A 26940-nucleotide genomic window follows, 5' to 3' on the forward strand; every position below is an offset into this window, starting at 1 on the left:
ATGGAGAACAAGATAAATGGTTCGGATCGACCGTTAGAATTTGAAAACTCAAATATAAAGCCGTAGCACGGTAACAACCCATGATATGCATAGTACCATAGACTCACTCTATAAGATTTATAAAACCTATTACATAGACATAGACATAGACATAGACATGTATGTATAATCTAATTCAAGAGTGGTTGACTTTTATATGCTTTTAGATTATTTATACGTACAAAAAAAGAAACGCGGTTAGTTTTTAACTCTATCAAATCTCGCTCTCGTTAATAAAATAATGAGAACAGTCCATGTGCACCTAAAAAATAACAAATATCTCTAATAAAGGACATACCAACACAGTCAATGACATGATTGTCAAACTTGTAAAATCATAATCACCATGTTGCCCATACAATTGATACAAATTTGGTAAGCATAAAAATTTAGTGCTAAAAATAAATATATAAAAAGGTAAGCATAAAAAATAAAATAATAAATTTGATAGGATTAATTGTAAATTTAAGGACAGAAAGAAACAAATAAATTTTGATATTATCTAGTTTTTCATGTCAGATCATGCAATTAAGTTACTGATCCTCAAGTATTTATATAATTTCTTCGGAAGTAAATAACTTAAAATAAGAAATAGAGGAAAAAGTAACAATATAATGTATAAAAACTAGATAATAAAAAAAAACACAAACTTGTTTTAATCGTCTTGCAACTAACACGTGTTAACTTTTCATTTCACAATTTTATTTTAATTTATTGCTCATAAACCAATTAAAAAAGAAAAGTAAAAGAAGGAACTAGACAAACCCTTCATTGCACGTTATCCATGAAACATTTTTTTTATTGTGTCATTGTCTTTCCCTGAGATGTTTCGAAAAATTCTTGTACGCAAACACATTTACTTTGAAATTCGCTTTTATTTTTTATTTTTATTTTATATAAGAACTGCAACTGAATATATTATATACCCATTTTATATCCGGACCCATACCTGGATGCTAAAAATAAAATAATTCTTTTAAAAAAATGTTTTAACCCCAACTTTTTTTTTTTTTTTCCACTGTCCGTGTCTATTCTAATCCGAAATCGGATCTCCCAAAGTAACTCAAATTTTGAGTTTGCAACTGGACCGTCCGATTTACTCTGACACGAATATTAAAGAAACCATGTGCATTCAATTAGGGGATTCGAATCACCAAAAGGAGTATAATTTTTGAGTTTGGATCCGGACCGTTCGATCTATTTTGATACAAATATTAAAGCAACAGCAGACATTTCAGAAGAGATGCTTGGGAAGAAGGATCCAGATTGCAGACACACGTAATTGGAGAATTGGAAAAGGCAGGGAGACCCGGCTTCCTTCGAATTCGTATCCTCTGAGATATCTCAAACTTTGCGTGACTTTATGGAAAATCTCAACCGTTTAAATACGTTTTACACGAATCTCGAAGCACACATAATACTATATCACCCTCGAATAGGCACCGGACACGTCGGTCACGCAAAAGTTGAGATATCTCAGAGGGTACGCACTCGCTTCCTTCTTCGTGCTTCGTTCTCTTCTCGTCCAATTCCAAATTGACGAAACATACTTCACGCTACCCCAAATCTCTCTTCTCTACCTTTTTAAAGAATCCGTAATATATCACATCTCAAATCACTCACAAAACAAACCATACCATACGGCGAGTCTCCTCTCTTCTGATTCAAGCGTTGTTCGCCCAATGATCGAATCGTGGGGTATTGATAGATTTTCCAAACCATGGTACCAACAATGACCCATTGCTTGCTTTGCTATGGTAGATGATCGTAATTTGAGGTAAGGTACTTCACAAACAAACAATAGGGGGGATTGGGCTTGGGCCCCGTGGCCACCCCCTCGCTCTGTCTCTGGGTTCTTCTACATTTAGACACTATCAAAATGTTAGAATTAGGGTTTCTCTATCAACATCTCAGCTCCTATGCAACGCCTGTGTGGGCAACCCTCGTTTCCGGATTCTTTGTGGCCATATCACTTTGTCTTTCCACGTATCTGATTTTTGAGCACCTCTCTGCTTACAACAATCCTGAGGTTTGATTCTTTTCTTCTTCTTTTTTTCCTTTTCCTTTCCAATATTAATACTCACATTAATGGTTGATTATCGTACTGGTTGATTTGTCCAGTTTTTAAGTAAAGTATTTCAATATTAAACTCTGGAACTGTACCAATAAAACCTGGTAACTCATTGGAAAGTTGTGAAAGAGGCACTTATATCCTGTACAGTTTAGGGATGTAAGTCCTACCATGCCGTGATGTGACTACGACTAAATTGGGATGGATGGTCACGGCATGTTAGACGCTGTGACCAAGGCAGGTCGTGACCACAGGTGCCCTGTGTAATGGTCACGTTTGATCATGTTTAACTATTTTTTTCGTAATATAATTTAGTTTATTCAAAATTCACCATTAGATCAAGCGTGCCGTGACGTGACCAGACCAGATCACATGCCTTGCCGTGCCGTGCCAATTTTCAGAAGGATGGTCATGTCACGCGAATGATCATGGCATGGGACACACAAGTCACAGCACATGTACCATGCTGTGCTGTGACATATCCGGGCCACGGCGTGACTTTTCTACATCCCTACCTGTACTTGATGTCATCTGTCATAGCTAGTACAGTATTGTGTCTCTCTGCTGCAATCCTTGCAATCAGCTTAAACTTTCATACTGTTTTTATTTAGTTTTCCTTTTGTGGGTCATTTTCAGGAGCAAAAATTCCTTCTTGGGGTTATTTTGATGGTCCCATGCTATGCTATTGAGTCGGTAAGGTTTATAATTTTTCTGATTTTTTATATTTGTAAAGTTAGTATTCAATACATAATTTTGGTCTCTTGTTATTAAATACATATGAATATATGATAAAGCTGACACGAGCTTAAGATTACCAAAATATTACATAAGCTTAATCATAAGAACCATCAGATTGGCTTCAAAATGTCATATTTGAATCATTTATCAACAATTGAGTTCAATTTTAATTTTTCTTTATTTCGTTACAAGATAAGAGTTAGAAAACATTCTTTTTAGTGCATTCATTTATTGACAGGTTTTTTTTTTAAAAGTTGGAACCTAAGACTTAGCTCGTGAAGTAGATCAAGATCAGCCTTTTGAATTCCTCATTTTAAGCTCTTACTCTTATATTTCATACATAACAATTTGATATAAACTAGGGGGAAGACAGAATACAAACAAATACCATGTTTTATTGGTTATTATGTTGATTGTGTTTAACTTTATATCTGTTCTTGTTTGTTCAAGTTTATATCATTGGTGAACCCTAATGCTAGTGTTGACTGTGGGATTCTACGAGAAGGTTATGAAGCCTTTGCTATGTATTGCTTTGGCCGGTACCTCACTGCTTGCTTAGGTACGTACCATAAGAATTTCTTTTCGAAAAGAACCCCTTTTTGTGTTCCATCGTGATGGTTGTTTAATATTGATACAGGCGGAGAGGAGCAAACAATTGAGTTTCTAAAGAGGGAAGGTGCCTATGCTGACAGAGCGCCTCTCTTGGAACCGTCAGAACATCAAAGGGGAATCATACACCACCACTTCCCGGTCAATTATATTTTGAAGCCCTGGAAATTAGGTGAATGGTTTTATCTTCAGATTAAAATCGGCATTTATCAATATGTAAGTGTACTAATCTTTTGGTCTTATTTTGTGTATGCCCCTAACAAAAGTATTCCTTGAAAAATAGCAAGAACATATAAGTCCTTATTATGTGTTGATATTTTCTAGGTAAAGTTGATGCTAATATTTATTGTTCATTTGCTATAATTTGCAGGTGATTATAAAAACTCTGACGGCTACTTCATCTGTTATTCTAGAAGCTTTTAATTTGTACTGTGACGGTCAGTTCAAATGGAACTGCGGGTATTAAATTTGTATTTTCTTCTTTTTTAAATTACAATGTGTGTATGGCTTATCAGTCAACTGAAGTTAATTTGTTGTATTAAATTTGGACAGATATCCTTATATGACGGTTATACTTAACTTTAGCCAATACTGGGCGCTATACTGTTTAGTACATTTCTACACGGCCACAAAAGATGAGCTAGCACAGATGAAGCCGTTGTACAAATTTCTAATGTTCAAATCAATCGTGTTTTTGACTTGGTGGCAAGGCGTGATGATTGCTATCATGTATGCTTTGGGGCTATTAAGGAGCCCCATTGCTCAAGAATTTGAATTCAAAACAACAATTCAGGACTTCATTATTTGCATAGAGGTACTTCCCATTACAGTTTTTCTGGTTTAATACTCGTTAGTATTTTTATTTAACAGTCTCAATGTTTTTTCCCTATCTTGTAAATGCAAGTTTTTATTACTTCAAAGTTCAAATAAATACATTTAGCATACTTGCAAGTAACCACAATGAATGTAATAATCCGAAAGTTTGAACTAACTGAATTAATATTGTACCAGCACTGAAAATAATAATAACCAAAGATTTTAACAAGATGATGTGTTTTGCTCCAGTACAGATGGGCCTCGCATCAGTGGCCCACCTCTATGTTTTCCCGGCAAAGACATATGAGCAGGTTGCGAATCTCAAGTTGAGAAATGTCTCCGTGCTTGGAGATTATGCCTCTGTTGACTGTCCTGTGGATCCAGAGGAGGTGAGGGACAGCACCCGACCCGCTAAGCCGAAGCACCCACAGCCAGAACTTGAAGAGAGATATGCTACCAGTGTTAAATCCAGTATCTGGGATTTCCTTTTTGGCGGGGGCCAATATGTGAGCTTTCTTTACTCACGATTTTTTTAGTTAGCATTTAAAAAAAATAGAAAACAATCAAAGTTGGCATGATATCTTGAAAATCTCATAACTTAGCAAGAATGCAGATCTAGTCTGCTCAGACCTAATCTGTGCACCTCTTAATTGTTGCACTGATCTAGTCTACGTACCACCCCTTACGGGTGCGCAGACTAGATCTTTGCACCGACAGGTGCTGTTGTACTTTTTTACCTGTTTCAAACTATGATATTTCGACCACTATGCATACTACATATTGACCCATGCTATAGATTCATATCTCTATATTTAAAGTTCAAACAGTCGATCCGAACCGTTAAACATGATTTTCATATGAAAATGTACCTGGAGAGTGGAGACCAAATTTTACATTTTTTAGAATTTTTTTTTACTAGTTTTTTAGATATGTAAAAAATCACTACTTTTGAATGGTTCAGAAGTTTTAGATCAAGTGATTTTGTACCCACCTAAAAAAATTAGTAAAAAATTCTAAAAATGTAAAGTTTGGTCTGCAAGTACATTACCATATGAAGATGATGTTGAACGGTTAAAATTGACTGTTTGGACTTTAAAAGTAGAGATGAATCTATAGCGCTGGCCATTGTGTAATATGCATATTACCATAGCCTCACTCTTGTTTAAATACCCTTATTATTCCATAATCCTCACTGGTGATTCATCATCATAGTTTGGTAAAATCGATATAGTTTGTAAATTGGTCATGCATTCTGATTATTCATTTTTGTCGTGGGGGGTTTAATTGTAATTACAGGTGATAAAGGATTTGAAGTTCACAGTAAATCAGGCAGTGGAGCCAATGGAGAAAGGGATTTACAAGTTCAACGAAAAGATAGTTCGGTGGCGGAGCAAGGATGACAGTGACATGCCTGCAACTCCACCTGAGCCCCCGCCAATTCGCGGCATCGACGACCCCCTCCTCGGCGGTAGCACCAGCGACAGTGGTTTTCCCCGTGGGAAGCGTCATCGCCGCTTTGCCAGCTCATCCGAACCAAATCAGTCTGCTGAATCACGAACCGAGTGGTCTGAGGATGGGTTCCAGATCCACGGTTCGAGATGGACCACCAGGAGAAATTAGTTAGGGGGTCTTTTATGTTGTATTTCAGTTTTGTGGTGCATCTGTTAGCGATAACTGTTAGTCGGGTTCTGTCCTGGTGAGTCCTGTCTTTTGATATATTAATCCGGTGTTGCGCCTCCAGCTGGGTTTTATTTCCAGCGGCTTTTGATTGTACAGGTTTTTACTCTACCACATGTTGCTTCTATACTTATACTGGGATCAATGGAGAAAAGTGTCTTTTGGTGGTAATTTTGGTACATTACTGTGTTAATTGTGTCTGAATCAATTTAAAATTGAATGTTTCCGTGCATGTTTATATATTTTTTTGAATAAACGCAAGATGCGAGCACTAGAACCGACTCATAATTTTGAATGTTTCAATCGATTAAGAAGGCAATAAATACATGAAAATTGTTCATATATTATCTTCATGATACTAACATCCTTATTATTAAATAGAACCGACTCATAATTTTGACCATTTTGTTTATTATTTTTTTAGTTGACCTCTAGGTCAAGAGCAAATTAAAATCTATGGATACTTAGTCATTAAGTTGAACGAAATTCTATTAAACTGAAATCTAATGATGATATCGACAATCATAATAATAAGTATTTCAATATTATATATCATGTCTCTAAATAATTTACTATAATTTACCACCTAGGGCTAACATGAACAGCATAAGAATGCAAACTCTCTGTGATTGGGCCCAAGAATTGGAGGCCCGGAGCCCAGTCAAACTTAACAGGTGTTCTCAGTGGCATCCATAACAAATAAGAGAAACTTTGTGTAAGAAATAAGAGAAAGTTTGTGCTGTCAAAACTATTCAACTTTTCTTTTTTTGCAAGAGAATTCTCAAAGAAAACTATTCAATTTTTCTTTTTTGCTAGCGATGAAACTTTTTTTTTTTTTTTTTACAAGATAACTCTCAAAATTTAACAATCAATGTACTGTTTGAGTTGATCTGCGGACAGAATCTGAACCAATCCGACTCACATTTATTCGTGTGGATTTAAATCGGACGGTCGAGGTCTAAACTCAAAATCTGAGTTAACTCAAAGGGATACAAATTATGTAAACCACTCCCCTCCTTCAAAAAATAAATAAATAAATAAAATCCCCTCGAATATCTTTATCGTTGTTGAATTCTAAATTTGTTTTAGAGAAAAATTTGAAAAAAAAAAAACTTATAGATTAAAAAAGTACCTATAAATTGAAACACACTTCTTATCTTAGGAAAAGTAAATAAGAACTGGAAATTTAAGAATATTTCATTTCAGTTTGTTTAAATTGGATGCATTCTGTATCGTTTCAGAGTTCCTTTCTTTTGCTTAGGTTTTTTTTTTTTTTTAATCAAATTCAATCTATGTACAATCGCAATTGCCAACATTCTGCTAAAAATATCAAAATGTGACAAAAATCTAATCAGGTATCTGATATTGTATTATGTTTTGAGGAAAACGATGAAAAATGTATGTCAGCCCGACGTTAGAAAAGAAAATTGGTTTGGAGGGTTTGATTATAAGACATTTTAGTGTGAGGTAATATTTTATATTCGAAGGGTCATTTGCGCATTAAAAGAAAACTAAAGAATATGTAGCACAAGAGAATGTATGAAGAAACAACCAAAAGGATTTGTCTTTATTGTTTGATCAATTCATGCGCCTAAATAAAATCTATACTGTTTCATTATTATCTGATCAGTTCTTTGACCTTCTTCATTCTATCTATTGGCTATTGCTTCCCTACCATTTTAAAGGAAGAGAAGCGATACAGCCAATTATAATTCCTCCTTTGTATTCTGACCTAAAAAATAAAACGGAAATTACAAACTGATAATTAAAAATAAATTACTGGAATAAATATATAACAATGTATAATAATATTTGTAAAAGTTTTATTGCAGGAATATAAATGTTCTCATGTTAATATTTTAGTGAGTTCGGTTACCGTTAATGATTCTAAACTCAAACAAATGTGGAATTGCCTAGTAATATTTTTTAATAATGAGGAATTACTTTAATTAGAAATATGTTAATGTTTAGTCAGTTCGAATCATAAAATCAAACATATGTGGGATTGACTAGTAATATTTTTGAATAACGAGTAGTTACATTAATTACAATCATGTTAATGATTCAAAAAAATCTGACATAGATTATTTCTTATGTGTGTGTATATTATATATACACACACATACTAGTATCGTATCCGTACCTTGCAACAGAGAAATATTATAAGATTGAATAGAATATGAAAAAATCTTTTTATTAATATTAATTTGTTTAACTAATACGAACATTTTTTTTTGTAAATGTAGCATATCTTTTATTTTATTTTATTTTTGCTAATTTGAATATGGTACTGAATAGTGATACATACTCCATTAGTCTCTATTAGTTTTAATATAGATAAGAAATAAAAAATCAATAAATTCACAAATATCTAAGTACAGATCGAATATATAGGGGTGTAAATGGAGCAGATTCGGAGCGGATAGTGCTAATACCATATCCGTATCTGTTTTTCAATGAGCGAATATGGATACGGATACGGATAGTAAACGAATATAAAAACTTAAAATCACATGATCTTCATTTTAAATTTGTGCTCGAAGATCAAATTTGAAATCATTGTTTTAGATAGTTCAAAATTGTGTGAAAACAGTGATTTTGTCCCAATCTAAAAAATAGTAAAAATTCCAATAAAATATAAAATTTGGTCTCCAATTACATTTTTTAATACGAAGATCATATTAAACGATTCAGGTCGACTATTTGGACTTTAAAAAGGAAAAAGAAAAAGTGGACCATAATAATAAAAAAAAAACATTTTAACCCTAGTCGTATATTAAATATTTTGCATAATTATCTTTATTTTCAAATGATTGGAATAGAAGAGAATTTGTCCAATCATAAAATACAAATTATACAAACAAAACGTGTCTAAGCAGTTAAAAGAGATACAAAAGATAATTCAACGATCTTATCCTCCTCTTGATCTTTTAATGTACATTTAAATTATCATAATTATACTTATCTGCTAGACTTAATTTACATTCAACAATAGAGCGCCACAATGTCAATTTACATACATCATATTCATATTTTAAAAGTGTAGACTACGTAGAATTTTTTCATAAATCATAATAAATTTTGACAATGTACTTTTGATGTTGATACGGCATGGGGCAAATTTGTCTCGGTTCAAATCGCGTAAAATAACTTAAATTTTCGAATACGGATCCGAATTCACCTCTATTTTGGAATGACTTTGCAAATCTCCCAAGTGAAGAAAATACACACACAGTTAACTTGTCTAGATAAGCAAGTTTTAATTCTATACTTTTTTCTATAAAAATATTTTTTTTGTTATAATTTTCTTTAAATATTTCATTTATTTTATCCTATTCTTAATCGCAGTCTAGTATTCTAAATCATGCTGTTAATTTGAAAAACAATTGATAAATTATGTATAATTTGAACTGAAACTATAATAGTCATTCAAATTGGATTGCCCACAGAAAACCTCAAAATTGAGCCATGCAAATAAAATATATAAATTATAGTTCAAATAAAATATATGAAATGATTTCGGATCCTCTGGAGTAACTCAAATATTTAGTTTGAATCTGGACCGTCCGATCAGAATTCAAAGGACTACAGTCCAAGTTGAAATGCACGGACGGTCCGGATCCAAACTCAAAATTGAGGTACCTTAGGTAATATGAATTCCCAAGAAATTACCTGCAAAATATAATATAATTTTTGCTGAAATTAATTATAATTAAATTATAAGCTTTTCATGCAGTTAATCGATAGTTACATCTTTATATCTTTAATATGACAATCAATATGCACATGCCAGTTCACTATTTGATAGCAAAACCTCAACTAATTTGATTCTACTTCCATGAAATTAACGGCTCTATGTATTACTATTAATTTACGGGTAGCTATCATATCAGCCTATCCTATCACACCTTGTTACAGAAACCAGTCCAGATGGACATTGCCTCTACCATTAATTTACATAGCCCCATTTAATTTAGCATTCTATATAGTCAACTATTTTGGTTACTTATGCTTCAGACTACAGTTTGTAAAATAACAATGCTAATTCAGACCAGCGACTATTTCGAATTACTATTTTATATTTGAATTTGTTTGAATTAGCAAACCCCGGGCTACAGAATTCGTATCCCCTCAGGTTACTTAGTCTGACTAAGTAGAATTGAAACGGACGGTCTGAAAATAGATTGACACTCATCTCAAAGCACAAATAATACATCCCGAATCCCGACCGGCTGAGAATAAATCTGAGCCTTCCGTTTCAATTGTGTTGAGTCAGTTACCTGGGAGAATACGGATCCTAGGCTACGAGGGAACACATTTCCCATGAGACCATGAGCAAATACCAGTGAATCTCAATTTTGTAAAGCTACAAATGGTGACGCTTTCGCCAAAAGAAAAAGAAAAAGAAAAGACATGTCGATATTTCAGTTTGGTCCCTCTGTTATCTGTTTATTATTTGTATTCTCAAGCTCATAATCTATAATTCGATCCTAACCACCAAGTGTAAAGAATCTAATATGTTGGAACTTGCAATTTAAATTGTCTTATTGATACTGTATTGAAATTTGCAACTTTGTCATTGGTGACATTTTAACTTAAGTATTATTGGTCTTCAAAATTTATCAGATAAATTTTAAATGATAATTTCAAATTGTTCAAATTAATCTACTTAGTATTGGAGCTGTGAATTATATTTTGCATGTAAACAATAATTTTAAACTGTTCAAAACATATCGGATATACTTCTTACTAAATAAATTTAAAATTTTATAAATTTTACATGTAAATACATCTATTTCTATTAAATGCATATACTGCATGCTTCCCTATCGATAAAAATGGATAACATATATACAATTACGAACTTGAAGTTTGTTTACAAAAATGGTCAACATATATACAAATGGGAACTTGAAGTTTGTTTTATATATTTATACAGAGGTGGAGCTACAATAAATGGAGCCAATTGATTTTATTTATTCAAAATTTTGATATTTAAATACAATTTTATTATATAATTTAGACGGAATGCAACGAACACTATAAAATTGATCCTCGTATTTTTTTGGTGAAAATTTTATATGATCAATTCCATACAAAATTTTTGAAATTTAACCTTTATAACTTGAAAGTCTGCTTTCCTCCTAGCATTTATGTGAACACTACAAAATTGATCCTCATATTTTTTTTGGTGAAAATTTTTTATGATCAATTCTATACAAAATTTCTGAAATTTAACCTTTATAACTTGAATGTCTGCTTTCCTCCTAGCATTTATGTGATGCAGTGATATTATATTGTTATTATTGAATTATATCTGAAGCAAAAGGACAATATATCTCAGTGTGTATTTAAGCTTACATTAAATAGCATTTGATTGTTTGATTCACAAGCAAAAGACAGCATAGTTTCAAACCCAATGTGCACCTCCCTCGGTTAGCCAATTGACACAAACAGTTTTACTATTTACCATCCCATGTTAGATCTCATATGGAATCTTCAAAATTTTAATATGTTATTATACATCGTTATTTTTCTTTGATCTCAAAGTTTGTTGGACTATATTTAAAGCAAAAGACAAACAAATGTGTGTACTTGCTATTAAAAAAACAAAATTAATTAAATAACATTTGATTGTTTAAATAAGAAGCAAAGGACAATTATTTGCAAATCCAGTATATACTTCCCTCAATTAGGTAATTGATTAATTACGATTTAATCACCATCACGTGTCAGATCTCAAATTGGAATCTTCAATTTTTTTTTTGTTTGTGCAAAAAAGTAAGAGTGAGTCTATGGTAATATGCATATTACGGTCTCAGATGTAATACGAAATCTGAGCTTTAGGATTTTCATCAAAATTCGTGCTATAAACTTCGCTGAATCAAGCAATAACGGAGCGACTCCGTTGAAGTTTGAAATGTTCCGTCTTCTTCTCTCCAGCACAAAAATCCTTCCTCTACCTTTCTCCCTCAGAATGAATCGCGTGCTTCAATCGTCGCACCATCTCTCTCTCAACCAGCGCGAAAACTGAAAATAATCTCTCCCTCGCGACTTCAGTCATCGCACCATCTCCTTCGCAACTTCAGTCATCGCACCATCTAGGTTTTCTTTCCTCTCCTACATCTCCATTGTAGTTAGGCGCTTCCGTCTCTCTCAACCCCCTCCGCCTCTCTCACTCGAACCCTCTTCGATTCGGCTTCCTCCTCCAGTTCCCCCTCCGTAACTCCATTTTCTCCACTCTCTCTCTCTCTCTCTCTCTGTGTTTATGATTGAGTGCTTGATTAATTTTTTTTTGTTAGATTATTTGATTGATGAAGGCACCCAACGAGGTTGGATTTAGTATTGTTCCCACTCATGCTTTTTTGATTAAATTGATTACAGATGGCACTTTACTTGGTTAATAGATTCAAAAAATAATTTAATTGGAATCAAATTTTATTTGATTACAAATGGCACTTGTCTCAATTTGATTACCATAGACTCATAGTTTTGAATCAAATTTTACATTGAATCCTATAGTTTGGTCTGATGTATAGTTTTGATTCAACACATGTAGTTTGATTCACTGTAAGTGTATAAGAGCATCTCTAATATTCTCTATTGGTGAAAGGCTTTGCAATTGCAAACCAATGAATTGCAATTTCAATTCATTTTAATTTCACCGACTCTACATACATGAAATTTCAATTCAGTGAGATCTCTCACTTCTCTCCATGATGAACAACACAAACCCCCATCTCCCTCTCTTTTTGAAAATGCTCTCTCTTTCTCTCTCCATACATATAAAAGAACACAAAGAAAAATTAAAAATAAAGGCTATGTGAACAATCTTCTTAAATTATGTTACATAATTAACAATTAAAAAGTTAATAAGAGAAAGACTGCTAAGTCTGTTGCTTTTCCACACTAATCACACCTCTAGCAATATCCTATCATATAAGAAAAGAAGAAAATGTTTGATCCAGTGTCACATTCACAAATCACAATAACGCCTATGCAAACTGCTAGCTAATGAAACTTGAGCTGCTGGTCTTGATATCGCCCTTCCCGTGGCATCTCCATAGAACTGCATATAAAAATCTAAGATGGAAGCCTTTACAATGATATTCTTTTAACATTAAGTTGCAAATAAAAAACAAAATACAAAAATTCCAAATGACACTATATCTAAGTGTGCACTAATCATTAACCAAAATGTCCCCAGTAATGCATTGTCAAGTACACCAACTCAAATACTGGATTGATCTTTGAATATATCTGAAAAATATAAAATTTTGCACAATTAATTAAAATAACAGTATAATTCAATTTTGCAGTTGTGTCACTTATTAGCCAATTTATGCCAGCAATGCATTTAACTAGCAAGTCAAAGAAATTGACAGTAGAAAGTATGGAGTATCATCTAGATCATAAAATTACTTGTAGAACAATATGAAATAATAAGAAAGTGAATACACGTACTTGAAAGAAGAAACTTCTGAGTTTAGATATTCAACTTGTTTACCCAACCGGAGCTCATTGGATCTTAATCTGAGAGCTTCAAAAGAAATACAAAAGGAAACTAAGTAAATTCAAGAATTTATTATCAAAAAAGTAAATAAGTAATATAGCTGTGCAGCAATTTTGAGTTTGTTTCAACTTTCACTTTGTCGGTATTGTTATTTTGTTTCGGTTTCATCTGAACAAAAACTATGAATTCCCAAACCATTGATAATTTAAAAATCTATAGTTAAACTGTTAACCAAGCTCAAACTAGTACCTTCTCTTCTAAACTAATGACTTCTGAAGCCAGTATCTTGGCCCTTCCATCAGCTACATTGCACTCATGTCTTACATTGTCATACTCCATTCGTAACGATAAAAGCACCAGCTATTTGTAGTTTGTAGAATCAAAGCACAAAACCAAACAAATTAATGGTTACTATAACTCATTTGTGCCAGTAATCTAGCATGTCTCATTTTTGTTCAATTCTCCCTTAACTGTACAAGTAAAATCACACTGGACTAAACTCTCTCTCAACTAACCATCAAACTATATTAAGTTTTCATGAAATTATTGTTCTCTTTATTTTAAACAAAATAACTGCAAAAAGCCAAGTTCCCAACATTAATTCTTGTCAATTTAGGCTCAATCATACATATGTGACGGAAACAACCTCAATGTTTGAATATAGCTGTGTATGCCTCGTCAATTTGAGTATAGGCTCAATCCTGTATGTCTCGTCAATTTGATTAATGTAGCCTTGTACTACCTCCTAGTACCATCGTCAACAATTCAAGACTTAAACCTTAAAAAAATTAAATGACACCATACTCTAAATTATACTAACCCTAGATGTACCCACCATGACTACTCAATTTCAGATTCCAGATTCTACATTAACACTAAACTTCAAGAGAATTAGTGGAAAGATATAAAATGCTTAATTACATAATTCTCCGGGTATCTTCATAAATCAACTGGTTATGAAATTATAGAAAATATTTACATAAATTATAGAAAGGGATGGTTAAAAACTGAAACGAAATAACGATAGAATCTAGGGCTATATCTCTACATATTTGAGATTTTTGTGAAAAAATCAAACTTTCCCCCAAAATTAATAGCTTTCAGAGATAGAGTGAGAGAGAGAAAGGTGAAGAGGGATCGATGGCAATTACCAGATCGGAAAGATGAGGAGGCTGTAGCGGGTCGAGCAGCCTTTCGACAGAGGGAGTGGGAAAGAAAGGGAGCCATCGCGGACCTCGGCTGTCAGAACAGATTCGGTGAGGGAGCGTCGGCGAAACGTGCACGAGAGAGCGTGATGACGCGATTCATTCTGACTTTCTGAGGGAGAAAGGTAGAGGAAGGGTTTTTGTGCTGGAGAGACAAATAAGAAACGGACAATTTCAAAATTCAACGGAGTCGCTCCGTTAGTGCTTAATCCAGCGAAGTTCATAGCACGAATTTTGACGAAAATCCAAGAGCTCAGATTTCGTATTACACCTAAGACCGTAATATGCGTATTACCATAGACTCACTCAAAAAGTAATAATACTACCAACCGGCCTCTGCTTCTCACTGCAGATTGCATTAAATATAAATGCTCTTCAAGTTTTTACAACCAATTAAAATTTCTGTTAATAGTTTTATTTGTAGTAGACCATGTTATAAAAAAATTATAATGTAACTTGTTCATATCAATTTTGTTTTTATCAACCAAAAAACAACCATCTTCTTTGTATTAAAAAAAATTAAAAAAATTAAAAATCACAATAAGCAACTTAGATGGATTGATGTTTACTGAAAAATTGAGATTTGAATCCGGTTACCAGGCCATCCGGACAACGTGTTGTATTTTTTAATGACTTTGAGAGAAGAAATTTCATCCATTTACTTTTTCACATAGAAAATTTAAAATTTTGTTAAAATTTGTCAAATATGAATCCAAAGTTATTAAAAAATAGAAGTTCAAAATATTATTGGGTGTTCGTACGTATTGTTCTGCATTAGAACTTCACAAATGCATACTTCAGAATCAAGGAGGAGTACGAATCGGGTTAAAACCCATTAACTAATTGGGTACTAGATAACAAAAAATTAACATAATAATAAGTAATAAAAATAGTATACTCTTACAATAAAAAAAAACAACAAAATAATATCATTTTACACATTAAAAAACAACAAAGTTGGTCCGGACCCAATAATAAGCAATAAAAATAGTATAATCTTACAATAAAAAACAAAAATATAATATCATTTTACATATTAAAAAACAACAAAATTGGTCCGGTCCCGTCTCATTAACAGTGCTTTTGAACTGACTTGGCAAGCTTTTCAATTCTAGAGAAGGACAAAGTGGTACAGAACCTGTATTTTTCCACTTAATTTCAAAATCTATAGCGGGGCAGCTGCCCCCCTCTGTATGTTTATACATCAAAATAGATGTTAAGATTTGTATAGTTATGTTTTATATTTAATCATAACATCCTAGTGTAGAAATTTATACAGTAATTGCATCTCTTAAATATAAATTAACATATAATTTCTTAAAATAATAAGAAATAAATTGTGAGAGTTCATAGTATTATTATTAAAAAGGTTGGTAAGGAAAATGCAAGAAAAAATAATTGCTAAAAGGAAAATGTTGGAAGGTAAGGGGGAGAGGGATTCAAATCTGCTCATTTTTTTTTCTTTCATCTGAATCGTTCGAAATCTATCACACATCTTCAATTACTCTTTTTTTTTATATCAATCTATTATATTAAAATGATTCAGATGTAATTGAAAGCGTGTGATAAATTTTGAACTATTTAGATGAAAGAAAAGGAAGATGCCAGATGATTGATTGAAAAATTGGATATGGATACATGAGTTGTCAAGATTATTTGAAAGGTTTATTGTGACAAACTAAAAATTGATAAAGTCATAAAAGTAAAAGACGAGGAAAGATGAAGTGACAGGAGTTGTTATTCTTTCCTTTTCCGATCAACTTCATATTCAATACGACAAATACCGCTTGCATGATTTTAGACTTTTATTAGGTATCCATCTTTCTTTTCTTTTCTCATTTTCTAGGTACCTTTCAATGTTTTTTTTCCCATATTACTACTATTGACCCAATCATGCATATATATAATTTTTTCAATGATTTGACAAAATCTAATAAAATTTTGAATTAAAATGACGAAGAAGCTTGGTTTATTAAGAAAACCCTAGTTCTACTTTTATATTAATTTTCATATTTGTTTCCAGACCTAGCATTTTTTTAAGTGCAGAACTATGTACCGGATAAAAGGGGACTGATATAATTTTCCATTTCTATCCTTTACATTTTAAATTTTATAAAATTATCATTATTAATTTTTCTCATAAAATAAAATTACATAATACTTATCCATCTAACTTTTCAATTTCAAAAACATGTACATAAAACTTGTTTCTAAAAAAACAAAACAAAGCAGAATATATACATCGTTAAAATATTGCAACGGATTACTGATAACTAACCTAAATTATTGATTATTTGGAGGACACTGACATTAATAGAAAAACGGCCAACTCACTTTAATTTCTACCCAAAAGCTAACGCAAAAAGAATGCGATAGTGACCTACACACAAAAGTTAGTTTTAATATAAGAGTGAGTCTATGGTACTATGCATATTACGATTTGGTCCGTGCTACGGTTCAATATTTGACCTTTCAAAATCCTAACGGTCGATCCGAACCGTTCATCTTGTTCTCCATATTAATATGTGTTTGGAGACCAAATTTTACATTTTTTGAAATTTTTTTACTATTTTTTAGATTTATTGAAAATCACTGTTTTTGGATGGTCCAGAATTTTCAGATCAAGTGATTTTCTAAATAACTAAAAAAATAGTAAAAAAATTTCAAAAAATATAAAATTTGGTCTCCAAATACATATTAATATGGAGAATAAGATCAACGGTTCGGATCGACCATTAGGATTTTAAAAACTCGAATATTGAACCGTAGCACGGACCAACCCGTGATATGCATAGTACCGTAGACTGACTCTTAATATAATACCAACTAGACTAGTTCAAGTCTTCAAGATTATACTTCCTTTCAAAAGCAAGAACACAAGAATGGAAAAATCTAATATAGGTGGACCTGGTAATTATGAACTTTCCCAAAGGAATGATGGTTCTATAAGTCAGAAATAAAATTCATCGGAGCATGCTAATAATTCAGAATTATTTCAAACCCTTTCTATAATTTTGGAAATTTCGTCGTTATTTCAATGCTGCTTCTAATTACAATTTGGTCCTCTTTTTCTTCTGCCTCCTCTTAATTACAATTTACAAGTCACCTCCAACCTCTTAAATATTTTAAGAAACATTTTTTTACACAAAATTTTATTGTTATAAAATTTCACAACCTGTTTATTTTATTTAGGTTAAAATTTCAATTATAGTTAAGTTTAAATTAATGAATGATTGTGTTCTACTGTTCTTTTTCCCAATAGATGTATCCATGTAAATTTAAATGCCCAACCCAAACTGTTAAAGGCCTGTTTAGCAGACGGAGGGGAAAGGAAATGGAAATGGGATTGTAAAATTTTTAAACTGATTTTTACTGTTCACATGGGGAAAAAAAAAATTCAATCTGAGTGAATTTTTTTTCGCACGTGAACAGTAATTTTTTTACTGCAGCCGAACATTCCCTAAAAGAATGAAAAAAAAATGAATCTAGTTAATTGTGGTAGATTAATTTTAAGACATTTTTAACCTCTTGATTTGAGCATGAATTATGTTCCAATAATTATAATTTTTTCCGTAAACACATTAATCATAAAAATGAACAACATCAATAATTCAAATTTGACTTTGCTTTCAAATTTTGAAATATAGAAAATGCAAGAAGGATTGTGAATTTGTGACTAATCACTTTGACTATGTCAAAGCATTTTGATCAATTTTTGTAACATGGTTTTATGAAAAGAAAACAAATATTAAGATGGAATCTTATTCGATTGCATGTGCTTCCAGTTCCATGACAGAAACGGTTACAAGTTGATAAGCTGATTTCTTAAACTCAAAGTGATTCTCTGTCATTATTACCTTTACCTTTTAATCGGCCAGTTAATTGAATTAATAATTGACCAATTATAGAGGCGTAGCGTGACAGAGAAGATAGGAAAAGATAATTAATTTCACATTTCATATTCTCCGTAGACCTTACCTAGCTATTTTTTTTTTTAAAAAAAAAATCCCCACAGATAACGTAATATATACATCGAATAACTGAATAATTGGTTGAACTTTAGACGAATTATTTTAAATTGTTGTAGCAGACATTCCAAAACTACACACATTACAATACATTTATTTGACCCTTTGTATAATATTCTATAGGTTTGGAATTTTGGATGCATATTTTTATGGGTTGTCCCTTTTGTATAGTATTTAATATTTAATTCAATTAATACCGAATTCTAATCATAAATATATTTGAGTTTAATTAAGTTCGATCATTGATATATATAGAGATAGGCTACGGTGAGTTGCGAAGTAAAAATCGTTTCTACTTCACGCCGTATTTTTATTTTGAAAGTCCAAACGACCGATCCGAACCGTTATCCATATTGAAATGTGCTTGAAGACCAAATTTTACATTTTTTGGAATTTTTTTACTATTTATTAAGCATTTTTGAAAATTTCTGTTTTGCTGTGAACAGTGAAAAACAGTAAAATTTTCTGGACCATCAGATCAGTGACTTTCAAAATTGCTTAATAAATAGTAAAAAAATTCCAAAAAATGTAAAATTTGGTCTCCAAGCACATTTCAATATGGAGAACAAGATGAACGGTTCGGATCGACGTTTTGAACTTTAAAATCGCAAAATATTAGCGTGAAGTAAAATAGTCGCTTTACTTCGCAACTCACCGTAGCCCACCTCTATATATATATATATATATAGTGCTAATCTTCAGCACAATAAGTCTCGTTTCGACGGGTGAGAAATAGTATGCTAACTCGGATTATCAAACTATTTTAATCTCTGTTCCGTGTTTGAATACAACTCTTTATGCTCATAATTTTTTGGATTAGCCATTATTTCGTTTTATTCAATAAAAAATTGGATTAGCAATTGTTTCGAACTCTTAAATTAGTTGCTAATCTCGTTAACTCCATGATTCATCCAAACACATACTCAATAAAGAAAGAACATGACATGAATAATACGTTATGACTTGTTCACCTCACATCACGACACAGAATACAAAAAAAATATTTTATGTGATGTGACGTGAAGTGTCTAAAATAATAAAAAACAGTCACGTCACGCAAATAGTCAAACTTATTGTGATCACATTTAACTAGTCATACTTATTTGTTTTTCATATTTTAAGTTAGTACAAAAAAAAATGTTAAAAACACAAAAAATATTGCAAAATAAATAAACAATGTTGAAAAAATTAACCTCATAACATGATAGAATCATTTAACATAGCATGCCATGACAAAGTATTTTCGATAAAAAAAAACACATTTACATAAAATGGACATATCATATTATATTACATAACCGACATACGTAAGCGATTTATAACGTGTCATAACGAAATTATTTCCTTCAATAATTGTACTATTTTATCTCTAGTAACCTCGTGGAGATAACATCAATAATTTGTTTTTGGTGAAAGGGACGATCAGACAGACGTGGCATCACTGTTAATTAATTATCGTAAAATAAGAAAGCAGTCAACCATTAAAACCTCTTACCGATTAACTCATAAATACCTGCTTCAATAGACGTGCGGGCTTCTCAACTAAATAAATATAATGCCTCCAACTCCAACCCTCGTGAAATGAAAGGTAGCAACTTTTGAGTACCCCTTATGTATCACCAAACAGGCCAACACACATTTTCTTCACTAAATCATGATGGTTTTCTTTTGTTTTGATATTCAAAATAAAATAATAAAGTTGAGCATTTGACATAGTAGGTTGTGTAATATATAATATGCATAAAATTTCTTCCTTTGACTACACATAAATAAATGTTGAATCTTAGTAGGTTAATAAAAAAAAAAAATACTGTCTAGGAGAAAAATAGAAAAATACAATATCTTCAAAGAAATTGTGTTTCTTATTTTGAAGGACACAAACTTAACATGTTTAAATTTGTTTATAAAAATGTACTTGAAAACCAAAATTTACATTTTTCAGGATATTTTTACAAATCACTTGACAAAAAGATTTTGGACTATTGGAAAGTACTAATTTTTTAGCTATCTAACAAATAGTAAAAAGTTCTAAAAATATAAAATTTATTCACTAAATACACTTTATATGGAGACCATGTTGAGAGGTTCCAAACTTTCAATCAATCATTTAAACTTTGAAACAAAAATATAAAATAGTAGTACGAACTGGTGTGCGTTATGCATAGTATAATAGTCTCATTTTTTATTATAAATGATTTTACGATAACATCCAAAAAAGGAACTATTAAAACATGTGACAATTGTAACAGCACTAACAAAAATATAACCACTAAAGTGCTACTGTTGGAGGGAGGAAGCAAATCCATCCGAGCTGGGAAAGTTGAAACGGCCCGCTTTACAGTTTTACACTGATTAATACTAATAATGAAATGTATAAACCCCACTGGCCAAAGAGCACATGGCCAAGTGCCAACAAAACAAAAGAGCAGAGCAGCTTGTACGTTCCTCAAGCAATCCCCTAATCATTGGTCCACGTGGCGCTCTCCCATTCGCTTTCCCCTCCTCCCCTTCCCCCGCTCTTTGTTCGTTTTCTTTAATAATTTCTTTTGTCACCGACCGCTTACCAACTCTAACAAACTAGAACCAAACCAAAACCAAATACAATAATTTATTAAGAAATCCTTTTTTTTTTTTAAATTGCAAAGGACATTCAAACCTGGTCGCGGTTTCTTCTTTGCTCTTCTTCTTTCATCTCCTCCAATGGAATCAATTCTTTCGCTTCTCTGGGCGTAGAAAGACTGAGGTGACTAATGGGGGTCCGGCGGAGAGGAAGAAACCGGGTGACGAGGTGTCGGTTACCGACCATGCCAGTCACCACCGCTGCTTGTGGGGCCTCCGTGATGATGCTATTGGTGGTACTGTTCCATTGCGTGCTCTCACCACCGCTCGAAGAGGAGGAGCATTCGTTTCTCCAACGTGCTCGCATCCAGGGGCGATCGCATCTTTTGGTATGGCACCACGCACACGCTTCATGATTTTTCTTTTCGTTTTTTTTTGTATGATTTTTGTTTTTTCTTGGTCGTCTACTCGTCTTCTTTGATATTTTTTCTGGAGACATTGGAGAAATGTAGTATTTCCTTTCCATGCGTACCCCGCAATAATTTAATTCATTTCTTTTGAAAAGGGAACTCTGTTAGGATATAGAAAATCTTGCATTTGATATTTCATGCGAAAAGGTTCCGCATTTGGATAACAAGAGAATCCCTTTTGCACGACTTTTGAAGCATATAAAACTGGTACGAGCAATAAAAGGAAATCATGGGTTTATTCAGAAGAGGTGCAAGTTTAGCACTAATATTTCACAAATTTGTAATTACAATTTCGAAAATTGTGCAAGTTTAACTCTTTCATTTTTTTTTAATACTATACAGTTGGAGAAACCAACTGAGTTTCAGAGAAATGCGCTAGCTGCTGACAGTGAAGAATTCCATGTCCCGGTTCGTTATTTATAATTTTCCTGTTTTTCTTGTCTTTTTAATTTCATATTTATTTATGTTACCAATTATTTGCTATATCAATTTGTTAATACCAGAGTGGAGGTGTTAACCCAAGAATTGACCTGTGGAGCTCAAATTTATCGAAACAATTTTACGGGTGTAGCACTGCAAGTAAAGAATTTTCAAGTATGTGTTTGTTTGTGGTAATTTTAATTAAAATTTCAAATTCTAAATAACATTATTTTCCGAATTATAAAAATTATGGCCTGTTCGAGTAGGAGTTGGTACAGTTGCCGAGCCAAATCGGTACATAATGATAGCAACGAGTGGTGGATTAAATCAGCAGAGAACAGGGGTAAGTTAATTATTTCCAAATCATTTATGGTATAACCACTTTTTCAATAATTATAATGTAGTTAAGATGTCTATTCTTTCATTATCTAATTAGATTCTAAATGAGAGGTTATTTGTCTTAAATTAGTTATAATGTAAGGATCTGCTATGAAAGAAACATGATATGCTCATTTATACAAATATTCATTAATGAACTGCATGCTATGCTCCAAGAAAGTTTTGACATTTAATAATAATTTCAGATAATAGATGCAGTTGTGGCAGCACGGATATTGAATGCAACCCTTGTTATCCCGAAACTGGATGAAAAATCTTTTTGGAAGGATGCTAGGTTTGTACCGAAAATTCTCTTGCTTGCTTTTAAAAGATAATTTATTAACTTCTTTTACATTTTCTTTAGAACTAATTTTCCTGTGATGTATATTTTATTTAATACTAAATTGAATTTTTGTAAACAGCACTTTTTCCGAGATTTTTGACGTAGACTGGTTCATATCTTTGCTGAAATATGATGTGAAGATCGTCAAAGAAATCCCCAAAAAAGGTGGAAAAACCGTAGCTGCTCCTTACACGATGCGAGTCCCCAGAAAATGCACCCCAAAATGCTACCAAAGCAGAGTTCTACCTGCACTTATGAAAAAGCATGTAAGTACTGTTTGATGAAATTTCTCATAATTTTGTACCAGCTACACCATATGTACCAGTAGAGGGCATGGCAGGTACTGCTGCGCCTGATATGAGAGCAGGAAAATTTTGGCCTTCATTTTTAAATGGACAAAATATTATTGCAATATTAGTAAAAGATGCTGATACAATTTTTCTCACAGGTATAGGTTATTTAAATAAAAAATTATCACAAAATAGGATGTTCATGACTTTTAAACATTGCCACTTTCTTATAGAGAATCCTCTGCTTAATTATTAAAAAAAATTAAATGTAAATGCAGGTTGTACAGCTGACGAAGTACGACTATAGACTGTCAAACAATTTGGAACCAGATCTTCAAAAGTTGAGGTGCAGAGTAAATTACCATGCTTTAAAATTTGCAGATCCAATTCGCCAAATGGGCAACATGATTGTCCAGAGAATGAGATCAAGAAGCACCCGCTTTATAGCAATTCATCTTAGGTAAATATTAGCTTACTTGAAATACTTGTATAATCTTTTAAATTATTGGATTCTCCAAGAGAAAAATGCTATTGTAGGGTAACCTAGAAGCATACACAAGGAAAAATACTCGTATAATCCAGGAGTATATGTTTTTTAATTCCATGGAGATAGCTTTTTATGTTGCAGTGCGTAGGAAGATGTGCTTTTAGATCAGATTTTACATTTTTTAGAATTTTTTTTACTATTAGATAGATAGAAATCACTTGATCTAAAGATTCGAGACCATTCAAAATACTTGTATAATCCAGGGGTATATACCATACTATGCATAGAACCACAATTTCACTCCATTTATAGAAGATACACAAGGAAAAATACTTGTATAATCCAGGGGTGTATATATTTTAATACTATGCATAGGACCATAACCTCACTCCATGTATAGAAGATACATGAGGAAAAATACTTGTATAATCCAGGGATGTATGTTTTTTCGTACTATGGAGATAGCTTTTGGTGTTGTAGTGCGTACAAAAATGTTGACCCAAATCAAGAAAATGATTCAAATTATTCAGAACATATTAACAGATTTGAACCTGATATGCTGGCTTTTTCGGGATGTTATTACGGAGGAGGAGAGAAGGAAAGAACTGAGCTAGGTGCTATTCGCAAGCGCTGGAAAACTTTACATGTATGCCCATTTTCTTTTGCTAATAACACTTGAAAGTTTATCATATTTGCATGCTGTACTAAAATTTCTCAGATTTCCAAGTTGCAATAAATTCTTTTAAATGTGCAATGATATGAAACTTTTGGTTGGTGACTTGGTGTGATGAAAAAGGCAAATGCTGATATTTCCCATGTAACTCTACTGAGTCCTTTTCAGTAAGTTCAAATTGACATAAAAGATTTTTATCATATATGTAGTTTAAAAATCTATTCTTTATGTTCATTATACCTCTCCAGAACCTCTGCTAACATAAAGATTTTATCGTACTTTCTAAATAAACATCATTTTAAGTTTTAACTTGATATTTCTTGAGACATTTGCAAAAACCATCAAAACCCTGGCCACATTTGATAAAAATAGAATAGGTTCGACAAGTTCAAATCTTTTTCGTTTTGAGATGAGGAATATTCTAGATTTATTTATTGACTGTTTACCAAATTCTCCACATATATAACTATTAATGAAAAAAGTGCATATTTATATACAAAACAACATATATGAACTAATACGTGTATTTGATATTTCGTTCTTTAGGTAAATGACCCAGACAAAGAGCGTAGGCACGGGAAGTGCCCGCTCACACCAAAGGAGGTTGCACTGATGCTAAGAGCACTTGGGTTCAGTGATGAAGTACATTTGTACGTGGCATCAGGAGAGGTTTACGGGGGTAATGTGACCTTGGCCCCACTGAAGGCACTCTTTCCAAACATACACTCAAAAGAAACTCTCCTCAGTAGGGATGAGCTGTTACAATTTGAGCCTTTCTCATCCCGCATGGCCGCCCTTGATTTTATTGTTTGTGATGAGAGCGATGTGTTTGTCACTAATAATAACGGCAACATGGCAAGGATGTTAGCTGGAAGGAGGTATGCTCGTTTCTTCTCATTTTTTTTTCCCCTTTATTTGAGGGGTTTAGTGTATTAGTTATATAATGGCAACATGGCAAACTCTATTGAAGGAAATATCATGGTACCCTCTAAGACCTTATTTATTGGTTTCAGATATAGCGTGCTCATTAATCTAAAGAGAAATTAGAAGAAAATTTTGGTTTATTGAGCATCTTTTGAATTGGAACTGTAAGGAGGGGGTATAAATAGTAATTTTCATATTCTTCAAGGAAATGTGAGGTTTTCATGCAAGAGGTATTTCATCAAAGTAAAATTGTGGACATAATTGCAAATAAAGAAAATATAAAACTGTGCTAGTGTATAAAGAGACCCAACTCTGATAATAATTTTACATGTTACTAGATTATATATTTCCTGTAAATCATTTGAGTTAATTTTAAGAATGAAAACTTGCTTTTACAGGAGGTATTTTGGGCACAAAAGAACAATCAGGCCAAATGCAAAAAAGCTCTCGTCTTTATTTCAAAACCAAAGCAGCTTGACATGGGATGCATTTCAATCGAAAGTGCGTGCATTTCAGAAAGGCTTTATGGGTGAACCGGGCGAGATCAAAGCGGGTCGTGGAGAGTTTCATGAAAACCCAGTTGCTTGCATTTGTGACAAAAATAGGAAATCTAACAAAAGTGCAAGTGAGTTTCCGGAAAATGATGACGGGTTGGATTATAGAGATTTGGATTACGGAGAAAACGAACCTCTGGGAAGAAGCAGGTCTGATGGGTCGTCGGGTCTGGATGGTGATAATTTATTGACCCAACTTGACGAGGCTGAGTCAGATGAATTTGACTTTGGTCAGTAGCATCAAGTGATTGAGGCAACTTTTAGTTGGTTATCATGCTTTGGTGAACATTTTTTATGAAACCAGGCACAAGAGATGGGGCTATTTACAGAATGAAAATAGGTAGTGTACCACCTAATAACATCTCAAATAGAACATGCTTATACTGAATTATTATAATTTTTATGATTTATCTGTTCTAACTTTACCTTTCTTTTTTGAGCAACGTAGGTGTTATAACTGTACAGCGTTTCTTTCAGGACATGAATGCATTTTGAAGGGCCAGAGGCAAATGAAACTTTTGTTTATTTTTTTTTCTCAAGGTTTTAATATTTTGATGTAAATCATGGAATAATTTATTTTTGCCTTTTAGCTTTTTATAGTTAAATATAGAAATGGGGCAATTTTTATTCGCCCGCAATATCAATAGTCCACCTTTTATTCTATCAATTGTTTCTAAATAAATAGTTTCATATGTTGACCATCTGACTAAATCGGCCATTTCATTTCAAACTCTGAGCCATTTCCGATTATAGTACCTTACTCTTTCTAACAATAGTTTGAGAATCGCTTTTTTTTTTAGGAGTCACTGTACCAGACCAGTACCTAGCTTATTTTAACTTTTAAGAATATCAAATCAGTTTCTTAATGGTGTTTTTACACACATTGATAATTCAATAAAACCATTTTTAATAATGGCTCTCATTACCAAATTTTGCCATGCTTACATCAGATACCTGATTCTGATGGGCTTAATTCCTTAGTGAGCCGTCTGATTTTTTTGGGCTTATAACTCATATACTGAATAGTTGCAGATAGAAAAAGAAACCCCTTTAAATGTTTTATTTATCCCCAACCCAGCAAGTAGCAACACAGAAAGAAAAACCTTTCCCTTAAAAAAAACAAAAACAAATTTAGGGAAAGCCCAA

At 32.6% G+C, this 26940-nt stretch overlaps 2 protein-coding genes and 1 long non-coding RNA gene across 8 annotated transcripts; 2 read left to right on the forward strand and 1 right to left on the reverse strand.

The window, feature by feature from the left end:
• The first annotated feature begins 1546 nt into the window (after positions 1-1546).
• Positions 1547-6167, forward strand: LOC144558332 (protein LAZ1-like). Of its 2 annotated transcripts, none has more exons than XM_078307152.1 (8): positions 1547-2068; positions 2747-2803; positions 3299-3407; positions 3486-3673; positions 3828-3916; positions 4010-4271; positions 4528-4779; positions 5570-6167. In XM_078307152.1, exons 1-8 carry the CDS (start codon positions 1919-1921, stop codon positions 5891-5893), a joined length of 1431 nt encoding a protein of 476 aa, XP_078163278.1. In that variant the 5' UTR covers positions 1547-1918; the 3' UTR covers positions 5894-6167. The 2 variants fall into 2 exon arrangements, 1 of the variants encoding a protein (XP_078163278.1); XR_013512886.1 differs by having other exon boundaries at positions 1570-2068; positions 4523-4779.
• A 6589-nt stretch (positions 6168-12756) lies between these two features.
• On the reverse strand, positions 12757-14767 carry LOC144558674 (uncharacterized). Of its 2 annotated transcripts, none has more exons than XR_013512964.1 (4): positions 14615-14767; positions 13713-13823; positions 13415-13490; positions 12757-13033 (listed from the first exon to the last, which is right to left on the reverse strand). It is a non-coding gene; the product is annotated as an uncharacterized LOC144558674 (long non-coding RNA). The 2 variants fall into 2 exon arrangements; XR_013512963.1 differs by having other exon boundaries at positions 12757-13210.
• Positions 14768-21233: 6466 nt separating this feature from the next.
• LOC144558170 (protein ROOT HAIR SPECIFIC 17-like) lies at positions 21234-26524 on the forward strand. 4 transcript variants are annotated; one of them, XM_078306936.1, is made up of 11 exons: positions 21234-21644; positions 22068-22133; positions 22229-22319; positions 22412-22488; positions 22730-22818; positions 22946-23132; positions 23435-23616; positions 24187-24289; positions 24863-25194; positions 25639-26134; positions 26235-26524. In XM_078306936.1, exons 1-10 carry the CDS (start codon positions 21447-21449, stop codon positions 26030-26032), a joined length of 1719 nt encoding a protein of 572 aa, XP_078163062.1. In that variant the 5' UTR covers positions 21234-21446; the 3' UTR covers positions 26033-26134; positions 26235-26524. The 4 variants fall into 4 exon arrangements, with proteins under 4 accessions (XP_078163062.1, XP_078163060.1, XP_078163063.1 ...); XM_078306934.1 differs by having other exon boundaries at positions 21241-21644; positions 25639-26139; positions 26243-26524; XM_078306937.1 differs by having other exon boundaries at positions 21241-21644; positions 26243-26524.
• The last annotated feature ends 416 nt before the right edge of the window (positions 26525-26940 follow it).

Source organism: Carex rostrata, chromosome 8 (assembly GCF_964058835.1).
Source record: "Carex rostrata chromosome 8, lpCarRost1.2, whole genome shotgun sequence".
Taxonomy (NCBI): Eukaryota; Viridiplantae; Streptophyta; class Magnoliopsida; order Poales; family Cyperaceae; genus Carex; species Carex rostrata.